At 41.4% G+C, this 22,771-nt stretch overlaps 1 protein-coding gene across 1 annotated transcript in view; it reads left to right on the top strand.

The window, feature by feature from the left end:
• Nucleotides 1-22,771, top strand: part of ALK (ALK receptor tyrosine kinase) — a 941,973-nt gene that overhangs the window by 875,792 nt on the left and 43,410 nt on the right. The window contains 5 exon segments of the mRNA XM_054982048.1: nt 3,054-3,201; nt 12,828-12,959; nt 14,206-14,350; nt 20,237-20,295; nt 20,603-20,711. Coding sequence (XP_054838023.1) covers nt 3,054-3,201; nt 12,828-12,959; nt 14,206-14,350; nt 20,237-20,295; nt 20,603-20,711 — 593 coding nt within the window.

The raw sequence follows: 22,771 nt of genomic DNA, 5'->3' as shown, positions 1-22,771 counted from the left end.
GTATTTGTTCCTATTGTGGGGAGGGGAGTCCAAGATAACTCCCACTGCAAAAACACATACAGCAAGACAGCCATGGCCAGAGGCACACTCCTAAATGCAAACTTCACACCAGATAGTCCAACAGAACCAAAGTGATTCCCCCCCCCCCCCCAAAAAACCCAGTACTCCCTGAATAGGCTGACCAGCCACTCTCCATATTCCCAATGATGAGAATTTTTCCAAGTTGTTTCCCAGGGGCACATACACACAAGGCAAGGATGTCACAGCCAAGGTGTGCTCCCAAATGCAAGCTCATCCCTGGGGAAGCCCAACAGAACCAAAGTGTCAAGAACCCCAGCATCCCCTGAGCAGATTGACTAGCCACTCTCCATTGTTCCCAACATCACATCAGAGAGTCACCCAAACCAAACTGAAGCAAGGGACAGCCTTGCAACTAGAAGCAAACCAAAGCAAGGGAATGGAATGCTCCCAGAACCAAACTGAAGCAAGGGACACTCTTGCAACTTAGCCCAACAGAACCAGTGTCATTCACAACAGCCAAGCAGTGGGTTCAGCCACTGGGGGAACACTACAAAACAGAACCAAGCAGCACCAAACTTTTATAAACAAAAGGCAACCCCAACAACAGGGGAAACAGCTCCCCCTCAAGAACCAGCAAAAATGTACAGTAACAAAACACCCACAACAGGGGAAAACATTGATTGGCCACTCACTCTCCCTCCTTTCTGCCTCTGACTCACTCCCCCCTTCTCCCCCCTCCCATCTGGTAAAAAAAGTAAGAAACAGTGTTTCTTTGCTGTTCCTTAGCAAAGGAACAGCCCAGCCACGGTTACCAAAGTTTACTGAATTAATTTAGTAAATTAAGTTTACCAAATTAATTAATTAGGAATACAGAATTAGGAGTTCAGGAATACAGAATCTGATTTTGAGTTCGGTAATACTGAAATTTACCAAATCAGGTAAAATGCAGTATTTTTAAAGGAATACTGAACCCAAATTTCACATCCCTAGAAATGTCCCTTTCATCCTCTTCCTCTGTGTCCAACAAGGGTCAGAGCAACTTCCTAACACTGTTACTGCATTACATCGTAGTAGTGGCAAGTATTTTTCCCTTCTCTCCCAATTAGCATTTGAAAAATGCTCGCTCCCTTTCCCCCAAGCAGTAGGGAGCCAATTAGTCTTTTCAATATAGATTACACCCAGTACCTTCCAGTAATTAGCATTACCAAAACATTCAAGTATTATGCTATTCTGAAACATTGCAATGCAAATGTGCAGGGTTTTTTTTAAGTGCAGCGCATGATCAACTTTTTTTTAACGCTGGGTGGAGAATCAAGACAGTGGTTTGACAACAGTAGGAGGGGATGATGTAATCTGCATCTAATGTGAAAAGGAAACTATGGTTAACAAGATGGGGGGGAGATAACCTTTGCTGTGTGGAATCTGTTGAAAGTATGAATTAACCAATAATCACACTGGCAGCGTAAACCTCATGTTTAATTTGCCTTGATTGCTATCCAAAGAGTATGACTTAAATAAGGCCAACAAAGTAGAAACAAAGGGAGGGATTGGATATTTGTTAAAATGGGCCAAAATGTGATGTTGGTCGGTGGGCTGACTTTACAAGGAAATGAAAATGATAACGTACTGTTACACACTGTCCAGTTCTCCTAGAGGCAAGACATTTCAGAGACAACACTTACCTGCTTGGTTCTTTTTGAATGGGAGAGCACTGGACTCTTATGGTGTTTTTATAATATTTATTTACAAATGTTCAAGTAAAGCACAAGTAGGACAGATGATTTGCTACCCCACATGAGGTCCCTGAGAGAGAATGCTTGCATTCTCCAGTTGCTTCACAAGCTCATTGGTAGTCTAGGTAGTCTCTCCAGAGAAGAAGTATATGATAAACCTGGCCTCAGTTAGAAGCACATTTGAATACAGGCTGCTTAAGATGATCTTTAAGGAGACCATTTTACTTCTTTAAATATGAAGGTCTTTTTTGGTAAATGAACAAAAATTTGAAAAAGAAACAGAATAACCCATAAAATTTTCCATGCTGCCTATGAGTTATATGTCACCCCCTTTTTGTTTTGTATTCTCCTTAACACACCCTATGACGTGATTTATGTACCCCTGCCACTTACCACCAGGCTCACTACTAATAGTAGGCATATTTGCAGAACTGGATTCTTGTTTTGGTATCTCTGTATCCCCTAGGAGGAGTCTTTTCCTATATTATCATTACTTCGGCAACTTTTATGTATTTCAACAAGATGATTAGCAGCACTCTCAGGAAATGTGTAAATCTGCAGCCTGTAATCAGTGGCAGAACAAATGACCTCTTTGTAGCCACTGGCTTTGACAAACGCAGAGCAGCCGTGACCCAGGCTTTGCTGCTGCCTTTTCCTTCACAGCTGGTGAATGAGGCACTGACGGTGTCTCTCTGGGTTCCTGACTTTATTGCTTGTATGCAAAATCTACTCATACATAGAAAAATATGGCCCCTAATTGCAGCCAATTAGCCCTGCCAGCTTGCCTTGCTCGATAGTGCACCTCATTAGCCATTATAGCTTCCTGCTGCAAATCAGCTCAATAGCTCCTGTTCATCCTAGCATCTGTTCAGGGGACCCTATCCTGTGACCATCATTTCCTCTCTGGTGTCTATTGCAGCCTTCCTGAAGGAGTGATTGCTTGGGTTGCAAAAAGTGACAGGAACATAGTCAGGTCAGATTCCAAAAATCTCTCCTGTTTGGTGAGCTTCTTGGAACTCTGCCACCAGTTTGTGACAGCCAAGCCCTTGCTTCAATCTGCCTGCCTCAGAAGAGGACCCTTAAAGTCTAGGTATTAAAAGAATCAGTGTGACAGATCCAAGACAAACAAAGGCATTAAAAATAAAAGGCTGGGACAATGAGGAATCTGGAAATTTCAGATTCAGTACCAAGGTAGCCGAGATTATCCTGCTCTTGAAATGCATTATTCCATTTGCATATGATGCATATAATTTATTCCAGATGCCGTTTGACTTAATCTTTCTTTTCTTTTCCTTCCAGCATCTCAGTGTATGGGGCAGCTGGTGGCAAAGGGAAAAACACCATAATGAGGTCACATGGTGCTTATGTGGTGGGGATTTTTAAACTCCAGAAGAATGATGCCTTGTACATTTTGGTGGGGCAGCAAGGAGAAGATGCCTGTCCTAGTGTAAGAGATCATCCCTCCTGATGAGGGTTTTACATTTACTGAAATCTTTGGGATTTTTTTTTCATTTTAAACATGCATGTCTTAATATATCCTTCACTAGGCTTGGCCTAAAGATTAGTTTGTGTTCCTAACCACTCTCCACCAAAGATGGTCCCAGAGGAATAGTCGTTATTCCCCACCACCACCACTCAGATAAACCCGCTCATTCCAGACTGGGGGCCAGATTGGCTTATACAAAGTAACCCACTCCCCTATATGGAATAACAACAACAATAACATTTGATTTAGGACACGTTAACACCAACTCAGAGCAGTTTTAAAAGTATGATATTAGCATTCCCACAATCACCCTGTGAAGTTGGTGGATCTGAGAGAGCTCCAGACAGCTGCGGCTGATCCGAGGTCACCCAGCTGGTTTCAAGTGGAGGAATGGGAAATCCAACCTGGTTCTCCAGATTAGAGTCCCACCACTCTTAACCACTACACCAAACTGGCTGTCACGAGAATGTATCTTTCTACCCACCCTACCTGAAACACTTACATGGTAACTGAATATCTGAATGGAAGATGTGCATATACAGATCATATAGTCAATTTTCCCAATAAAATTCAGGAATCTACTACATAAGTAATCTCATATGCCAAATTTTGACATGAAGTTCCCAAACAGATGTTTTGAGGCAGGGCAAGCACATCAGGAGGTAGATGGGAAGGTGTGCCATCATCACTCCATACCACAGGTACAGAAGTGAGTCTTTCCATATTGTCCTTACCTGATTAGGGAAGTCAAGCCTCACATTTCACTGGGAATATATGATTGAAGCAATGTCACTGATAGCCTGTTGTTTTCCATTGTTTTCTGTGTCACTTTCCCATAATTTTTTCCAACCTCATTTGTGGCTGTATTTTAAAACATAATACACAGTTGCAGTGCTGGGCTTTACTGTCCCTTTAAATTTTATTCCTTCCTTTGACTGCCAGATGGTTCTGTCTTAAATTAATTATAAATTATCAATTTGAACGGTATTCAATATTTTTCTCTTTGCAAAAAGCCAAAACTGTTGCATATTAATTTTGTGTCTTTTTATTATTGCTAATTCACAATCATGCTATTATACAATTGTAAACAATAAAATAAAAAAGTATGAGCAGTGGCAATGGATGGCTACAAAATGAAAAGCATGATTTAATCCCCACTCCCAATCATCTCTGAAGGAACAAGAACTGATAATTAAGCGTTAATTCATGAGAGCCCCAATAGTACCAACCACTGCTGGAGAATACAAAGCAATTAAGTAGGCTGAGGAAAATTGCAAGGAGAAGTTAAACTTTTGCTGAAAAAAACTACTTTGGAGTAGAAGTTTAGTAGCATCTAGGGAGCAATTTTTAAGTGCCATGTGGAAGCATTATTTCAAGTCTGTTTGCAGCTGAATGCAGAAAAGGGATCTTTCAGCAACTCAAAAAGGTCATAGTGTGGAACCCCCCCTGGCTGCCATTCTTGGGCTGCAATCACTTGATGCAGAGCAGTTAATCTTTAAAAGGATAGACTCTTCTTTCTTAGCATTCTTCTGTCTATCTAATAGCTACTGCGGGGTGAATTATCTCCACTTTTGAGAAAGGTCATAGGTGGCATGGAGGCTAGCTCCTTGAACAGGGTCCATTCTAGGGGATATTATCTCCCGGGGTTCAGCCTCAAAGGTTTGTGGGTCAGGGGCCTGTCTGCTGATAGATGCAGGTTCAGTGGAAGTTGGGTGCTGTTATAGTTGGTGCCATTGGCTCCTTGTCCTCTGAATCCAGGATGCTGAGGGTCTTGCTACACAATACGTTTCTGCATGGGCGAGCACTGGTTTTAACATGCTCCCGACAGGCACACAGCTGAGAGGAACCGAGGGGAATTAAAATATAAGTGAATTAAATGTTAGCATGATTGACAAGATTAATTCAGGCTGTATTCTTTCTCTTTTACTAATATATATTTGAGCTTGCTTTTTGTTTTTTGAATGAAGACTCTGAGATGACAAAAATGGAAGGCAATGTCTTTTGAAACTTCATCATGCCATTTGCACTAAGCATTTAGTATATTCTATGGGATACTTGATGTGAGCCTCTTTCAGATGCCAAAGGTCCAGGCACCAGATACTTATGCTATCATTACAAAGTAAATGAAGGAAATTAGGTCCATAATACAAAAGCTCAGACAACATCAGAAAAAATGTTGAACAAGGATGGTGCTAGGGATTTGCTATCCCTAGTTATGGTGCACATCAATGCAAAAGGTTAATATATTTTGGAGTGAGAACTATCTAAACCCAGACTCCAATTTTGTGTCCATAATTTGGGCATTGCAGCACACTATAATATATGAAGTCATTAAATTACAGGCCACTGTAATCTTAGCAAAGATGTATTGAGTGCTAATGTAATTCTTTCAACGAGGCCAAGAGATTGCATTGACTAGTGGAAGTGGCTTTAACTTGATTGGATTGTAATCAGTTATGTCTTTGCCATGAAGGATTTTTAAAAAAAATCTAGTTGTGCTCTAATGGTTTCTCTGGATCACTGTACTAAGTCATTGGATTAACTATCCCTTCTCCATTTGTGAATTAGAGTTAGTTTTATGGCACATACAGACTTCTGAGGACTGGCTCTGGAAGCCTCCTATTGATCAATAAGCTTAACTTGAATTAAAATATGGATTTAGGACCAATGTGATCAGGGTCTCTTCTCTTTGTAAAACACTTCCATGTAAAAGTATGGAATTGTTATTTAGTTAATATCATTCAACTGGGTTGCATTATGGAGATCACTACTTTCTGACCCTACAATGGACACCCTTCTATAAAATATAAGAATCCAACAATGCCTTCATTTTTGGACCAATATTGTCAAAATGATCTGAACAACAATAATGGAGATAGCTATATTTTACTGTAAGTATTTCTGTCCCTCTTGTAATAAAAAAAAATCACCCAAGGGTGACTGACAGATCTAAAAATAGTAAAACAAAATGGCGCAGTTTTAAAATTCACACATATTCTCCTTTTAATCAGATATTGTTAAAAGCACAAATTTTATCTGGTGCTTTAAAAAATAGTATTGTAGTTGCAACATGAACTTTAATGGAGTCCCACAACAGGGATACTAGTGTAGAAAAGACTTTATCCACAGTGGCTGCTTGCCTGACCTCAAATGGTACACAGACACAGATATCGACTGTGGGCAGGCTCATGTGGGACCAAGGGACTCTTATGATACCCTGGCCCCAGATTATATGGAGCTGTATTGGTCAAAAGCAGCACTTTGAATTGTGCCCAGAAACAAACTGAAAGGCACTGAGTTCTTTTAGTACTGGGGAAATGTGTTTCTAGTTGCCAGCACCCGTGAAGAGTGTAACTGCCAAACTCTGGACCAACTGAAGTTTTCAAACAGACTTTGAAGTCTGCTTATCAAAGCATAGTTAACAAGTGGTACACTCTGGCATATGTCAAAAAGAGTCCAGTAGCACCTTTAAGACTAACCAACTTTATTGTAGCATAAGCTTTCGAGAATCACAGTTCTCTTCGTCAGATGCATGGAGGGCAAGAAGAAACTGGTCAGATGTATAGGTGGAGAGGGGAGGGAGGAGCCCTCTCCACCTATATATCTGACCAGTTTCTTCTTGCCCTCCATGCATCTGACGAAGAGAACTGTGGTTCTCGAAAGCTTATGCTACAATAAAGTTGGTTAGTCTTAAAGGTGCTACTGGACTCTTTTTGATTTTGCTACTACAGACTAACACAGCTAACTCCTCTGGATCTGGCATATGTGACGCTAAGGCTTACACATCACTTGATAACTGCAACATGAGGGGAAGGCTTAAGTCAATGAACAACTCATTATAAATATGGAAGTTTTACATTTCCCCCATAATGTCAATTTCAGTGCTTTTCATTGACAACAATTCCCAAATTCAGCTGTCAGTGATCATGTGCAGAGACTGGACATGGGCACAAACCAGAAAAAAACCAAACCATGAACTGGCACGGAACTGGCCCAGCAGGGAAAGGGGCATTTAATCGTTTAAAGGGCGCTTTCCTGCCGCTTGCAAGGGGCAGGGCCCTTTAAACTATCAGCTGGCAGGCGGGGGAATCCCCCTCTGCCGCCTGCTAGCTGATAGTTTAAAGGGACCTGCTGCTTGCAAGTGTCAGGAAAATTTTAAATGGCTATTTTCCCCGGGGAAATGGTCATTTAAACTGGCCCTTTAATACGAACCAAACGAACCAGTAGTCCAGTTCATGGAAGTTCATGGAAACGAGCTTCCACGAACCCTGAACCAAGCTTGTTCGTGGGGTGGGGGGTGTTGTTCGTATTTAGGTTTGTGCCCATCTCTAGCAGAGACAACATGATGTAAATGTTTGGGTAGGCCAGACCTTGATGAATGTATGAACTGACTTGCTGAAAAACCTTCTGTTTGAGACAGCATGGAAGCATTCTGTTTGTGGTGTTATGTGATATCTGCGATGGCTAGCTACAGTGTTTAGAGGCATAGTAATAGACTTTCCCTTTGATCCAGCAAAGCAGTGTTTATGCTGGGTTTTTTTTGGTTTTTGTTGTTTTTAAAACCTGGATCATCCTAATATTGTGCCAGCATCCGAATAAGATTTGGAATGAATGGTGTCAACATCCGCTGATCCTGCACCATATCCTTCTGGTGTTAAAAGTATACTGCATCCCAGAACCCGAAGTTTGCTGAGAAAGCCAAAAGCACCCAGGGAAACAATGAATACCAGAATACCATCTTTATCATTTTATTGAGCACATTATTAATCCACTTCCAGTAATGAATTCATTATTCTTTGCACTGCACAAGGGAAGATATGGAGTTGCTGCTGAGCTCTGCAGCCCAGCCAAGCTCATGTACAGGGTAACTTCTGAGTAACCATCAAAGTGGGTGGAAGTATATGTAGATAGGCAAGGGAGCAGACTGCATTCTGAACTCTGCTACTGACCCCCCCCCCCAAAGATTGTGCCTTTGTTTCCCCAGCTGTGAGATGATTCCAATAATTAATGTTTATTGAAGAACCTCTTGAAATCTGCATGAAGGCCAAATGTTCTTATTATTGGCAGAAAGGAAGGTCTCTTTTCCAATAATCTACTTTGCAGCTAAAAATATGCCATCAGTTTATAAGACTGGCTGCCTAACACTTTCTGAGCACTAGAAAAGAGTAAGAGTCCAGTAGCACCTATAACATGGCTACTCGTCTTGATTTAACTTTATGAGCACCAAATTAACTTTGAAATTATTACATTAAGTAGTGTGTTAGCCCTGATAGTAAGCAAGGCAAGAGTGTAGGTTCTTATTCATCGAACTCTTCGTCTGTTATCTGTTCCTTTCCCAATTGGCATGACTACAGTATCTGCAATTCTGTGCCCCACTGCTTGCAAGTACTAAAGGAGGAGGGAAATCAGAAGGCACCAAAGGAGGGGCTTGCAATTGATTTTTTTTTTTAGACACAAGTTGATATGATACAGAAAATCTGTGATCACATTTTTCAAGATCTTTTATGTCAAGACTGTGTGGGGCTTCTGATTTGATTAGTGAAGCGCTAAAGGAAGGAGCACTTAATTCTTTCCTTCCACACTGTGGTCCTAGTCTAACACACATGTACCACAAGCTGCTATTAGCATCTGATATGTAGAGGAAAGAACTCTGGCCTTCATGGGCTGCTATATTAAGTTGGTCAAGTTGACCAAATTCCATTTTGTCTAAATGTCAAAAGCCTTTCTTTCAGTACTGTCCTAAGCAGAGTTACTCCAGTCTAAGCCCATTGATTGCACTATTTGTCTCCCTACAATATTTCTTTATGACAAAACCTGTTGATTGTATGTAAATGTGGAATTTCCTTTGTGTCTGACATCTCTGCTACAACCTACTTAATATAAATGATATGCTAATTGTCTAAGAGTTAAAACTTGCTAGGAGAATCTCCTTTCTTGCCAGACAATCCCTTGGGTGTAAATATACACTAACCTGTCTCCATTAATGAATGCCCAGCTCCTCACAGGTACTTGCTTGAATTATCTTTGCATTATTTCTTGTGATTGTCTGTTTTAACTCTTCCTTTCATGGACTAAAATGCCACACTTATGTATCAGTCCTAGCTGTAAGATTTCAATCAATTGGAACTCTTAAATTTGGTTTTCCTGGTAGTTTGTGGGGACAAAAGGTAGTTGGATTTCTCTGACACTCTGGAACTCTTCAAACAATCTAGCCAAAACAACTTTCTGCTGCTTCTCCAATTGGAAGAAGCCATGTGGTGTTGAGGCCATCTTCAGAAATGGCCTAAGGCAAAGAATTGTACAGCAAAATATGTAAGTTTTAGGTCTCTGCCTCTGTCTGTCTGTCTGTCTGTCTGTCCGTCCATCCTTGGCACAACTCTGTTTAGGAATGCTTGCACTCCCCCTACCTCATTTTTAATGAGTATTCTGCTTTCTAACTTTTAGAAATAATGCCATCTAAATGTCTGATTCTTGTTTATAATAGTTTTTATTTTTGGATTATAAGACTGCTTGTAATTTATTATTATTATTTATTTATTTAACTTATAGTCTGCTTTCCCCATGAATGAGCTTAGAGTGGATGACAACAAAGTTTAAATCTACATCCAAATTTTCATTTAAAAACCATAAAAAACATACAATTTAGCATTTCTAAAATGTGTCTATGGGTGGGAGGTAAGGACAGCAGTTGTCCAGCAGATGGAAAAGAGAGAAACGAGGAAGGGGTTACATTCCCCTTCTTCTAGGTGGCCAGCTGGAAGGCTTATCCATAGCCCAGCCTCAACCATATGCAGACTTTATTGTCTGTCTGTCTGTCTGTCTGTCTGTCTGTCTGTCTGTCTGTCTGTTAGATTTCTGTTCCGCCCTCCCTGCAAGTGTAATCCTCAGGGCTGATTACATCATTTAAAACACAATCACAACAATAAATACAATAATCCATAAATTTATAAAATCCATAAAACATTTTAAAATCTTAGTTAATTAACATAATAGAATAAATATCAAGATGGCAGCATTCATGATATAGCTGTTTACTTAGCTTCACTTGGATAAAAACCTGTAGGCAATACTGGTGTAATTTCTAGGTGCAATTAAACTGTTAAAACCGGATGGTGGTAAAACATCTAATGGGGAGAGATTAAAATATTCATCCACTCCCTCCCCCTATATGGCTGGCGGAAGCCTAGCCCAGCCTCAACCATATGCCTGGCAGAACATCATTGCCTTACAGACCTGGTGGAAAGACAACAAATCCTGCTGGGCTCTGGTTTCAATGGTCAGAGAGTTCCGAAAAGGCCCTGGCTCTGGTCAAGGCCAGGCAGGCCTCCCTGGGGCCAGGGACCACCAATAGCTGTTTTTCTGCTGATCGAAGTGTCCTCTGGAGTGTATATAGGGAGAGGCAGTCCCACAGATAATGCTGGCCCCAGTCCACTTAGGGCTTTATAGATTAGTACCAAAACCTTGAATCTGATCTCATACTCCATTGACAACCAATGCAGCTGACGCAGTATAGGTGTTATGTGTGCTCCAACTGGCACTCCTGTAATAACACATACAACTGCATTTTGGACCAGCTGCACTCTGGACCAGACTCAAGGGAAGCCCCACAGTGAGTGATTCCGCACACGTTGGATAATGCACTTTCAATGCACTTTATCAATCGTTTGACGTGGATTTTTTGTTCCGCACACGAAAAAATCCGTTCCAAATGATCTATAAAGAGGATTGGAAGTGCATTATCCAATGTGTGCAGAATCACTCAGTAAGTTACAGTAATCTAATCAAGAAGTAACCGTTGCCTGGATCACTGTAGTTAAGTAGCGAGTTGAAAGGTAAGGGACAAGCTGCCTGGTCTGTTGTAGATGAAAAAAGAAAGACCTGACAACCACTGCAACCTGTGCCTCCATTGTCAAAGAGGCATCCAGGATCACCCTCAGACTCCTAACCCTTGGAACAGGCACTGTTGGTATGCCATCGAGGGTCGGGAGCTGGAGTCCTGAATCCAGTCACCTACAGCTCAAGTACAGGACCTCTGTCTTTGCAGGATTTAGTTTCAGTCTACTCTGTTTCAACCTTCCAGTCATGGCCTCAAAAGCACGCTCCAGGACATCTGGGACTGAGTCAGGCCATCCATCCATCAACAGATGCAACTGAGTGTCATCTGCATACTGATGGCACCCTACTCAGAAACCCTGCGCCAGCTGGGCAAGGGGGCACATATAGATATTAAACAATAACAGGGAGAGTATTGCCCCTTGCAGGACACTGCACACCAAAGGGTGTAGGGATGACAATTTCTTCCCTAGCACCACTCTCTGTCCCTGACCATGGAGAAAAGAGATGAGCCACTGCAAGGTGGTCCCTAGTATCCCCACATTGGCGAGGTAGTGAATCAACAGATCGTAATTGACCGTATCAAATGCTGCTGAAAGATCCAACAGTATCAGCAGTGCCAATCTGCCTCAATCCAGATGGCTGCAAAGCTCATCCATGAGGGTGACCAGCAATGTCTCCATCCTATGTCCTGGGTGGGAGCTGGACTGGAATGGATCCAGGGCTGAGGAATCCCTCAGAAAAACCTGGAGCTGTTCCACCACTGCTCGTTCAACCATCTTACCCAGAAACAGGAGGTTCGAAAATGGGCAATAATTGGTCAGGTCAGTAGGATCCAAAGATGGATTCTTTAGGAGAGGTCTCACCATGGCCTCCTTTAATGCTCCAGGAAAGACTCTGAAGTCCAGGGACAAGTTAATAATAGCCTTCAAGGACATCCATAACCCATCAGCACCAGCTTTTACCAGCCATGATGGGCACAAAGGACACATAGTAGGCCTCACAGTTCACAGGGTCCTGTCAACCTCCTCCCCGGAGAATAAACTGAAATAGTCCAACATCAGCCCAGAAGACGCCCAAGGGGTCAGAAGACAGCCAAGGGGTCATCTATTATAATTTATAATCATTTATTTATAATCGTTTATTTATAATATTATTTATAATATTTATAATAGTTTTTATTTGGGGATTATAAAACTACCCAGCCTGTAGTTTAAACATTGCTTTCCTACTGGACATAAGTTTCCAGGTCCTCCTGGGGGCAAAGTGGGGGTGCTTCCTATATAGGATGATAAGAATAAGGGGTGCAGTTTGCCTAAGAAGGACCAGCTGGTGGGAGCTTTTCAAAGGTTTCAAATACTTAATTGGGGAAAGAGAAATAAAACCCAGTTGGGAGTGTAAGGTTTGGGACTCTACAGCACTCTACATGTTTTCAGAGGGCTGCCAATTCTTTCATTACACCAGTGTATTTCCTCAGCCGAGCTAACAGCTTCAAAGGAGAGGGTAATTTAGTGCTGGGGGGAAAGGTTAAGTATTCTTATCCCATTGGTCAGCCTCATGAAGCTGTTTTGAAATTAAGACATGGGTAGTCCAATATTTTTGTGAGGAGATTCAGCACAGAATCATTTTAATAAATAAATGACAAATAAAGAGATATGTTCATGGATCCCCTGTGTTGCAACTGGTATGGTCCTTGGTGGTGTACAGAATTCCATTTTTGCTTTTTGAATTTGGGCTTCTTCTTTCATCTGTAGACCAACCACATCATACAGAAAGTCTGCATTGGAGAAAATAATGTGGTTGAAGATGAAATTAAAGCAAATAAGAGCATCCATGAATGGGCAGGAGGAGGTGGTGGCGGTGGAGGAGCAACTTATATATTTAAGGTACACACAGCTACAGCCCATGCAAATATGCTAAACTACACCTTTTCACCTGAATGGACTCGGTTTATTGTTTGAGGCTGGAATGGCAGGTTGCTGAGAACAAGGAGAGTGTGAACTTGGCCTTCTCATGAGCATTTTAATTGGAATATGCACTGTCCAAGACTTTTTTTTGACAAGAAGACTCATATTGTTTTTTAAATTTATTTCTTGCCAGCTTTCATACCTACATTCAGAGTTAGCACAGTCACATTTTTTGTTGTTTGAAAATCCGTGTCTTCAGGAAAAGCTCAGACAGGAAAGATGAGGCCTGGGGTGCAGAGAAAACACGCAGTGTATGACTGCTCAGAGGTTCAAGACAGTACATATCCACTTGTTACCTTAATCATTAGTCAAGTGACTTTATGGAGGATTTAAAATGTTTCACTGAACATTACTTAGTTTTCCAAATTCAAGGAAAGTCAGCGTGTTGTCCTATAATGGGGACACTTGTACTTTATCACTAGATGCTTTATACCAGGGGCAGGCAATTTTTTTTGGCCCAAGTGTCAAAACAGGGAACATCTACCTGTGAAAATGTTAGGTATTCCAACAAACGAAAGGGGGGGGGGGGTTGTACTTTGCTAGACATGCTTCAAGCAAGTCAATCTTCAACAGTATTACCAGGATCTCAGGGATTCACCTTGGACTCAGCTGGTGGCTGTGCACATCTGGGCAGTGATGATAGGCATAAGTGGTGCTTATTGCTTTCTCCTGCACTGCTGGCCCCAGCAGTGCTGCCATTGCCTTGGTTGCTTGGGCAGAACACCAAGTAAATGTGCTTCTATTGACATACATGCTGGGGATTGCCAATACCTGCTTTGTACCATTTCTTCTGAGCAGGTGAGGGAGGAATTGTGCCCCAAAGGTGCTTATCATAAGGCAGCTCCTGTCTCACCCAGGTTGGTGGGTGCCACACATCAAGCAGTAGAGTGTTAGAACTCTCTAACTGATACACTCTGTGAGGTCCTGTATGTATTCCATTGCTGGTTACTGTTGCTTTTCATGAGAACATTAGATGGTAGAACTAGTGGTCTCTATTAATCTTTTGGATACACGTACGTTAATAATGCAATAGCAATTTGGACTGCTCTGCAGTCCTAGGGGCTTACATTGTGCAGCATGCTGTAACTAGAGAGGGAACGAATGTTTTGTTTGCATGTCTGAAACAGCTAAAATCCAGCTTCATTTCTCAATTCAACCTGTTAAGATGGAGAATGGAAAGCCAGTGCCCTTGATCATTGCAGCAGGAGGTGGTGGCAGGGCCTACAGGGCAAAAGTGTATACATTTCATCCAGAAAGACTGGAGAATGATACATCTGTCCCAGGAGTCAATGGAAAACCAGGAGCAGCAGGTAAGAAGTTCCTTTCCCAGCCATAAAGAGACAGTTAATAAAAGCCGTGGATGATGAGCTCAAGAAGGAATATCATGCAGGCAAGCTTTGCTTAGTGTTCATGATACATCCTTTTTTGTTGTCAATGAAACATGCAGTTATATAGTTATGGTACAGTTTGTCTCTTTAGCAAGTAAGCTGCTACAGAGATAACATCCCCCTCCCCCCAAAAATGTTCCATCTGCCCATATAGTTCTCCTCTGTTCATCTATATAATTTCTTTGGATCACAAACTACTGTCATTAGCAAACAAGAACAGTTCAGGACTTAAAAGTATGAACATGGAGTCCACAACTGTGCCTTTATTTCCCTGCTGTGTCACAAACTTGCTTGGGTCACCTTGACCAAATAACAAATATTCATAAGGCTTCTTAAAAATGTTACTTATTTAGACTTTCAAATTTTTGCTGTAATGGAGGAATTGAGAATGATTAAACTATTGTCTTTTGACCTATTATTCAAAGAGGACTTGTGGTGTTTCACCCCTGTAGTATACTGTCTCCCAGCCTTTCTTAAGGCCCTTTCACAATTCCATTTTAACTCAGATGTTTAAAGGAAAAGCATATATCTGCAATGGAAGGGGCTAGAGATTCACTTACTAAATGAAAGCTACGAATTCAGAGAACCTGCTACTCCTATCATCACTATGCTAAAGCCCCTATAGTGTTAGTCATTATTAGAGATGGGCACGAATTGAATTACGACTCAAAAAACACACGAACCAGGCTGGTTCGTGGTTCATAAACCAGTGGTTCATGGAAGCTCGTTTCCACAAACTTCCATGAACTGGTCTACTGGTTCGTTTGGGATGTAAAGGGGCAGTTTACATGGTCATTTCCCCAGGGAGATGGCCATATAAACTTTTCCTGCAGCTTGCAAGCAGCAGGTTCCTTTAAACTATCAGCTGGCAGGCGGAAGGGGGGGATCCCCCCCTTTAAACTGCCCAAACCCCAGCCCCCAGCCCCAGCCCCACACTTACCTTGCCCTGTGGGCCCGCGGCGTCCTCCCCCTCCTCCTGTGAGGGGTGGGAAAGCAGTTTTTGGCATGGTGGCCATTTGAGGGGCAGTTTTCGGCCTCCTCCGCCACCCTGTGGGCCCATGCCAAATTCCACCACCTGGAATTTAACATTGGATTGTGACTGTGCTTCTGTGAACATACTTTATTTTTAAAATGGGAAAATCTGTTCATATTCTCATTTGTTAACCATCCTGATTGTATGAACCAAAGTCCTGATTTATGTTGCTGTTATTCGTTCATTTATTTAGGGGATTTATAGGCTACCTTTCCAGAGTCCTTCTCGAGATGTCTAACAAAGTAAAAAACAATGAATAAAAGCTTAACTCATACAGTCATAAAAACCAGTCAGAAGATTGTTGATAAAACTTCCGTGAAAGGGCATAAGTAGTGTAAAAACAGCAACAAGTCATCCAAGAAGTTAAAATAGTAATAATAAAAGCAGCAATATCCAGGCCTTAAAAGAATCAGCAAAAACAATGGAGTAATATGTTAAGTCAAACCTGCATTAAGCTAAATTCTTTGGTCTGACATCTAAATGAGAGTATGATAGGTGCCAAATGTGCCTCCAGGGAAAGGCTTTCCAAAGGGGAATGCTGAGAAAGTCCTCTCTCCAACTGTGATCCGTCTCACTTGTATGGGCTGGGGCACAGAGAGCAGGGCTTGAGAGGAAGATGGTAACTAATGAGTTGGATGAAAAAGGAGCAGTCTGCACTTCAGATACTCCAGTCCCAAGCCATTTAAAGCCCTAAAGGAAAGAACCAGCTCTTTGGATTTTGCCCTGAAACAGGTGGCCAGTTCAGATCTCTCAACACAGTAGTGATACAATTATTGTTCCGTGAATCAACAAAATGGTCTTGACAATAATCTTTGGTCATGATTGTGAAAGTAGTGAAAAGGAATACTAGTAATTCTACAGTTTCAGATGGGTAGCTGTGTTGGTCTACAGATGAGCAAGGTTAGAGTCCAGTAGCACCTTAAACACCAATAAACAAATACCCTGGCAACTCTTCGTTGGTCTTTAAGGTGCTACTGAACTCAAACCTTAGTTATTCTGCTTTATTTCAGATTGAATAATCCTGTGAACACTCCCAGATCTCTACACTTTTCAATATTTGTTTCTGATACTTACTGCTTTCATTTACACAATACATGTCTAATATTTGATCTGTGCTCTTTTGCTAGAATTAATTTCAGAAAAAAAAGTAACATCAACTTTGTTACTATGTCCCTCCATATCAGCAGTGATCATTTGCTGAAATATTTTTGACACTTTACTATTGTCTCACACTCTCCTCCTTCTCCAGGTTCTTTCCTTATTTTTGAATCCTAATTTTTCATACATCTACCTATTCCCTAGCCTTCCAAACAAGCCTCTTTTCAGATTTGTTTCCTTGTTAAATCTGATACTAATGTGAATGCTTATTTCACAGTCCCTCACCAAGTCCTGTTTTCAAAAAGTTTCCCTCTTCCCCCATATGACTGCAGTCATATGCAAATTGGATTAGTTATTTTGAAAGCCACCATGTCTACTAAAAAAATTGAAAGCAGACACACTGAGGAGAAAACAAAGAGTATATGCAGTACAAACAATTCAGAATGCAGAGGAATAGCAACAAATGGTGTCCTGTGGGTCAACTTAATAAAGATTTTATAAGAGGTATGTGGGTGGGGACACAGAGCAAATTTCCCTATGCATCAATGAACAGATAGTGGTATTTAATTCACAGGAGTCTAATTAGGATGCACGTATTTAAGATGCTGAAGTATTCTAAGAGTGTGTTTAGATGCCACAATAAACTCTGGTTTACCAGACATACATAACAAATTCTAGTTTGTGTGTAAACCAAAGTTCACATGTTTCTAGTTTCTCAGGGAAGATCTGCCTGCTATTCTGCTATCTCTGTGGCCAGGCAACCGAAAGGGGTAGTACTCTTCAACAAACTTTGGTTTGTAAATTCAGACATCGCAGAAAACCACAATTCATTCAAAATGTGGTTAACATACCCTGGAATCCAACAAACCCCAGTGACATCCAAGCATCACATGCATCTGGAGTTTGCTTAAAACACAGTTTGTAAAATACAGTTTGTTGTATTGCGTGAATGCAGCCAAACTTTGGGATAGTGAGGGTGGCTGGACTTTAAAAACCTACAAACAGAATAGATTCAGATTCAGATTTCAGATTTATTACAGTCAAATGACCAGCAAGAAAAAGATCGCATATACAAACCACAGTTCCTATCTACATAAAAAGAAAGAGAGAAAGGATTTAGTTAAAAACCATTATCATACTCAACAATAAATCCTAAAAAGTAAAACTATCTTCACTCTCCTTTTGTTAAAAACTTCCGCTTGTTTATGACCAAAAAACAGTATTTTGCTACTGTTGAGGATACAGTTTTCTTAGTATCTTCCAACAAATATTTCAGTAGCACAGAATCATCAAATTTCAAATGATTATCCAAAGATTTAAACTTGGAGAGTAATGGATATACTAACTGCTGTCTCTCTTTGGAATACAACTTACAATGTAAGAGAATACGAGCAACGGTTTCAACTTTCTTCTCTGGGTATATGCAACATCTTTGATGGATAGGCCTGCGAAGAAAACTTCCCTGCAACACATTAGAAGGGAAGGCATCAAAACGTCCTCTAGAAAAGGCCCATCTGTACTTTTGGTGCATAATGTTAGAGAGATATGGGGCTGCTGCAAAGCGCGAACGCCTGACTTACCAGGCGTGTAGTTTGCGGCCGCGGGGAGGAAGAGGAGGGACGGCGTGGCCACGGCTCTGCTGGCCGGCCCAGCATGCCCTGGGCCGGCCGGCAGCCAATGAGTTTAAACGTCGGGCGGCCAATCCTGGGGCCGCCCGGCTGGCTGCGGGGGGGCGGGGCCTCTGCCGGACCTGGGAAGAGCAGTTTTCCCTCAGGTCCGGCAGGCCGGCATAAATTCCGGCCTCCGACCCCGCCCCCCGTCATTCCGGTTCGATTTAAGACTACTATACATACTAGGTAAGAGTGCTCCATCACAAACAGAATAATCATCCTGCATTTCCTCGTTCAGAAACATACTCTAGCATGAGACTCGAAGCCACCCAAGGGACAGCAGACAAGTTGGTAGCACTTTGGATCAGGAAGTGATTAATCAGGAAGAAAATCTTTTGATAGCGCTTTTTTTCATGCAAGAGTCAAATGAAACGTGCTTGAACAGGAGATAAGCTCTCCCGCACACAGTAAACAGCTATATAAATGGAAGATCTTTTGCACCTGCTGTATGTAAGTGCCTACTGTGGTCAGATGAATGGATGAATAGCACCAACAGCTCATTCATCATTTTGATAGAACAAACAAACCTAACAATAGATGGCTGATGCCCACACTCTGTCTTTGGTCTTGCCATGGTAAATTTTAAAGCACGCAATGAGAAGCCAATGACTATGGGCCAAGGCCATACACTCACTGAGCCAGTGAGAGTCTTCTCATGATAGCAAAGCAGACATAGAGTCTCTCTACACGAGATGCCTGGGCATGTGTTTGTCAAGTGCCATAAGATGCAATGTTAGCCAGGAAGCATAGTTTTAAAAGACGGAGCCAGCAGAGATTACTCTGGAGGGGACAGTTTCTCTCATTGCCCTCCGCCACCTCTGACATGCCAGACTGTCTCCCCTTCTGGACCCTTTGCCCTGCCACCCTCACTGCTTAAAATTTTGATATTTTTTTTTAAATTTATTATTATAACATATGTACATAATCATACATTGAACCGTATACATTTATTTTTACCCCTTCCCTCCCACCCCCACCCCCCCATTATATCTTCATTAAAGATATGAAAGATAAAGATACTTAAAATGTTGAATTAACCAAGCCTCAGCAGGACAAAGACTCCAGAAGGGGAGACAGTCCAGCACGCCAGAGGCGGTGGAGGGCTGTGAGAGAACCCTCCGGAGCAATCTCCGCTGGCTCTGTCACTTAAAACTATGCTTCCCAGCTAACATTGCATCCCCTGACATGTGAATAACACGTGTTAGAAGTCTTGTGTAGAGAGACTCATAGCTTCTCAGCATCAGAGGTAATGCCATGTGTGGTGCAGATGCTCCATTCAGAAATCAGATTTGCATAGACCTTGGGTCCCCCTAAGAGAAATGAGGGATTATATATGTTTAAAACAATTATTTAAATGTTTAAAAATTAAATAAATGGCAGTAGAGTCAGATTTTGGCTGTATGTCTGTATATGATATTATCTCTGGTATTTTTTAAAAAATATTTTATTAGAGCAAAACAAAAAAAATTAAAAAGCAAACAGAAAAAGAGAAAACAGTACGGGCTACAAAAACACTATTACCAAATTCATTCATATCAATGTGGTGCCAACCCCTCCACCACTCAAATAGTTTTGCTTACCTGGAAAATATGTAAACTAGCCCCATGTCTTCACTGTCTGTGGTAGATTCGTATTATGGGATTATTTGGACAGAAAAAGTCTGCTTCTTTGTGTCTATCAGAATGGCTGCCTCAGAATGCCTGTGGAAGTCCAGGCAGAAGGTGGAGCATGAGCTCAAAGACATTTCATGTTGTAAAATGTGGTCTGTTGTTAGAGTCTATGCTCTTTTACCAATGTTGGCCAAAGGGGCTGACAATATTTAGTAAATAATTTTTGTAAACTACTTTAACTTTTCCAGATGAATTCTGTGTTTCAGTTTTCCTGCCATTCTACAGAATGCCCCAACGCAATTCTGGGTTGTCCTATTGCTTGTGTTGGGAACAAGAGAATGGTAACAGGATTAATCATATTGCCCTTCTATTAACTGTCACTATATTTACTTCCCAGCATAAAAGGTCAAGGGCATATCTGCTCTACAAATGATATTATACTACAAATATAAACAGGTTTAAGTGTCATTTTTTTACTCCACAGAATCCTGAGACCTTTAGCTCTCTGGGATAAATGAATTTCGAGCAGACAGTTCTTAATGCCCCCTTCTGATAATTCCCAGAATTTCTTGGTTATGACATTTAGGACCATTTAAAATCATGCTCTTGTTCATGTTGCAGATATTCCCCAAGGTGCTTACTCACTGAATCCCTGTGCTTTTCCAGTCTGTCACAACCATGCTGTTGGGGATGTATCTTTGAACTGCTGGGTTCTGGACTTTCAGAGGCAACCTGAACTGCTTTTCCTTCTGTTAATCTGCAGGTGGCGGTGGTGGCTGGAGTGATAACACTTCCTTCCTCTGGTCTGGAAAGTCCTTGCTGGAAGGCGCTACCGGTGGAAAATCCTGCCCCCAGGCCATGAAGAAGTGGGGGTGGGAGACAAGAGGGGGTTTCGGAGGGGGTGGAGGGGGGTGCTCCTCAGGTGGAGGAGGCGGAGGATATATAGGTAAAGTGGCTTTGTGTTCAAGGTGTCCCTTTCCCTCCCCTAGTATTAATGCACAACGTAATGCTGAAACAAAAATTTCCTATAGCTGACATACCTGTATCTATTCTTCTATTTATTTGAATGCTATACAATCCACTGTGTTTATCCAGGGAGTCTAAGAATCTGCATGGCCGTGACGGTACCTGTTTGGCTATCCTTGGCTAGAATGCATACTTTTGGGTTGAATCCGGAGCATCCTAGTGGTTTTATTTGGAAAACAACAGTTCTTAGCCCTCATGGCTATAGAAAAAGCATTTAATTGTGTGGATAGTTCCAAACAAAGACCAAAGATCAGAGAGAATACAATCCAATGAGCTTCCAGTGCTCAGAAGGGAAGTATGTCTGCAGCCTTTGTAGTTAATCGCTCTCTGTGCCCTCCAAAATGTCTAATACGTTTCTTCTTCACCTGTATCCCCAATCTTTTAAAAATATCAAAATTATGCCATGATTTTGAAACCAGCAATTAAAAACACAATTCATATACTGTAATCTGATTTATTTCAGACATGATTTTTCCACTTCCAAACTTTGGTGGGGAGAAAGGTTTGTGCAGAATTCTGGACTCCCTATATATATGTTGCCTTTTAATTGTAGGTGAATGTAAAAAAAAATACACTGTAGTAAAATAATCCTGGATTTCATATTCTGAAAACTTACGGCATGTCCACGTGGCTTGGATTTTTGTTGGGGTTTTGTTGGCACTAATTTCTTACATTAGATCTCAGGCATTGGAAGGGCAACTCTGCCAAACTCTCCTATGATTAACACTGGGGGCACAATCCACTTGGAAGAATGCTGTGCAAAGTTAAACAAAAGCACCTACACTGTGGGTATTCCTGTTGAGAGCCAGTTTGGTGTAGTGGTTAAGAGTGCGGGACTCTAATCTGGAGAGCCAGGTTTGATTCCCTGCTCCTCCACTTGAAGCCAGCTGGGTGACCTTGGGCTAGTCACAGCTCTCTGGAGCTCTCTCAGCCCCACCCACCTCACAGGGTGTTCTGTTGTGGGGATAATGATAACATACTTTGTAAAGCACTCTGAGTGGACATTAAATTGTCCTGAAGGATGGTATATAAATCGAATGTTGTTGTTGTTATCGTCATCATCATCATCACCATCATGTGGACATGTTACAAGTCTTCAGAATCCTGCTGTGAATTATAAATTATGATGATGAGTTCAAGGTTTTTTTCCTGATAGAGAAGAAACAGGAGTCATTTACTGAGATTTATTGCATGGAGATATTTCCTTGCCACAAGCATATGAAATGTAAAAAAACAAATGATTCAGTCTTCATAGCTGATTCTTTGCTTTCCTGCTAATAACTGGCAGCTGCCAGGGCAGCCAGCACTACAGCAGTGTTGGAGGCCTACTACCACAGACCTTAGATCCAGAAGTAAGAAACTAAAGTGCTGTTGTTAGGAACTAGATTCCAATCAACAGTCACCATCTATAACTTAAAGTCTCCATTGTCTATTGTTAAGCTCTTTTGCCATCCTACATCTTATTTGTGAGTGGTTTCCCACATCTTAACTGACTAGCTCCTTTTTGGCAACAACATATAATAAATGGCTATAGGGATGGCTGTGCTGAAGTCATCATCAGGTAATTTTGTTTGTTTTATGACTGGTTACTTGAATGCTGTGACACATCTTGGAATCATGTTTGGATTGTACTTGCCACATCCTGAAAAATGAAATTGTGTTTGAACCAAAATATGGCATATCATGTTCTCAACTCAATGCTTAAAGTTGCCAAGGCATTCAAATGACTTGTCACTATGTCAAAATAAAATCACCTTCAGGTGTCTTCATCACATCCATTGCAACCTCAAAATAGTTATGTCACCCTACTTTTTGTTTCAAGGAAGCAACTTATTCATGTTTGAAACCCAGTTTAACTGTGTGTGTGTGTGTATTAATATGAACTGCCTCTGAATAACATGTAATT

The sequence above is a fragment of the Eublepharis macularius genome, chromosome 1, assembly GCF_028583425.1.
Source record: "Eublepharis macularius isolate TG4126 chromosome 1, MPM_Emac_v1.0, whole genome shotgun sequence".
NCBI lineage: Eukaryota > Metazoa > Chordata > Lepidosauria > Squamata > Eublepharidae > Eublepharis > Eublepharis macularius.
Note: the sequence above shows the minus strand (reverse complement) of the source record. Positions and strands in the feature narration are given on the sequence as shown.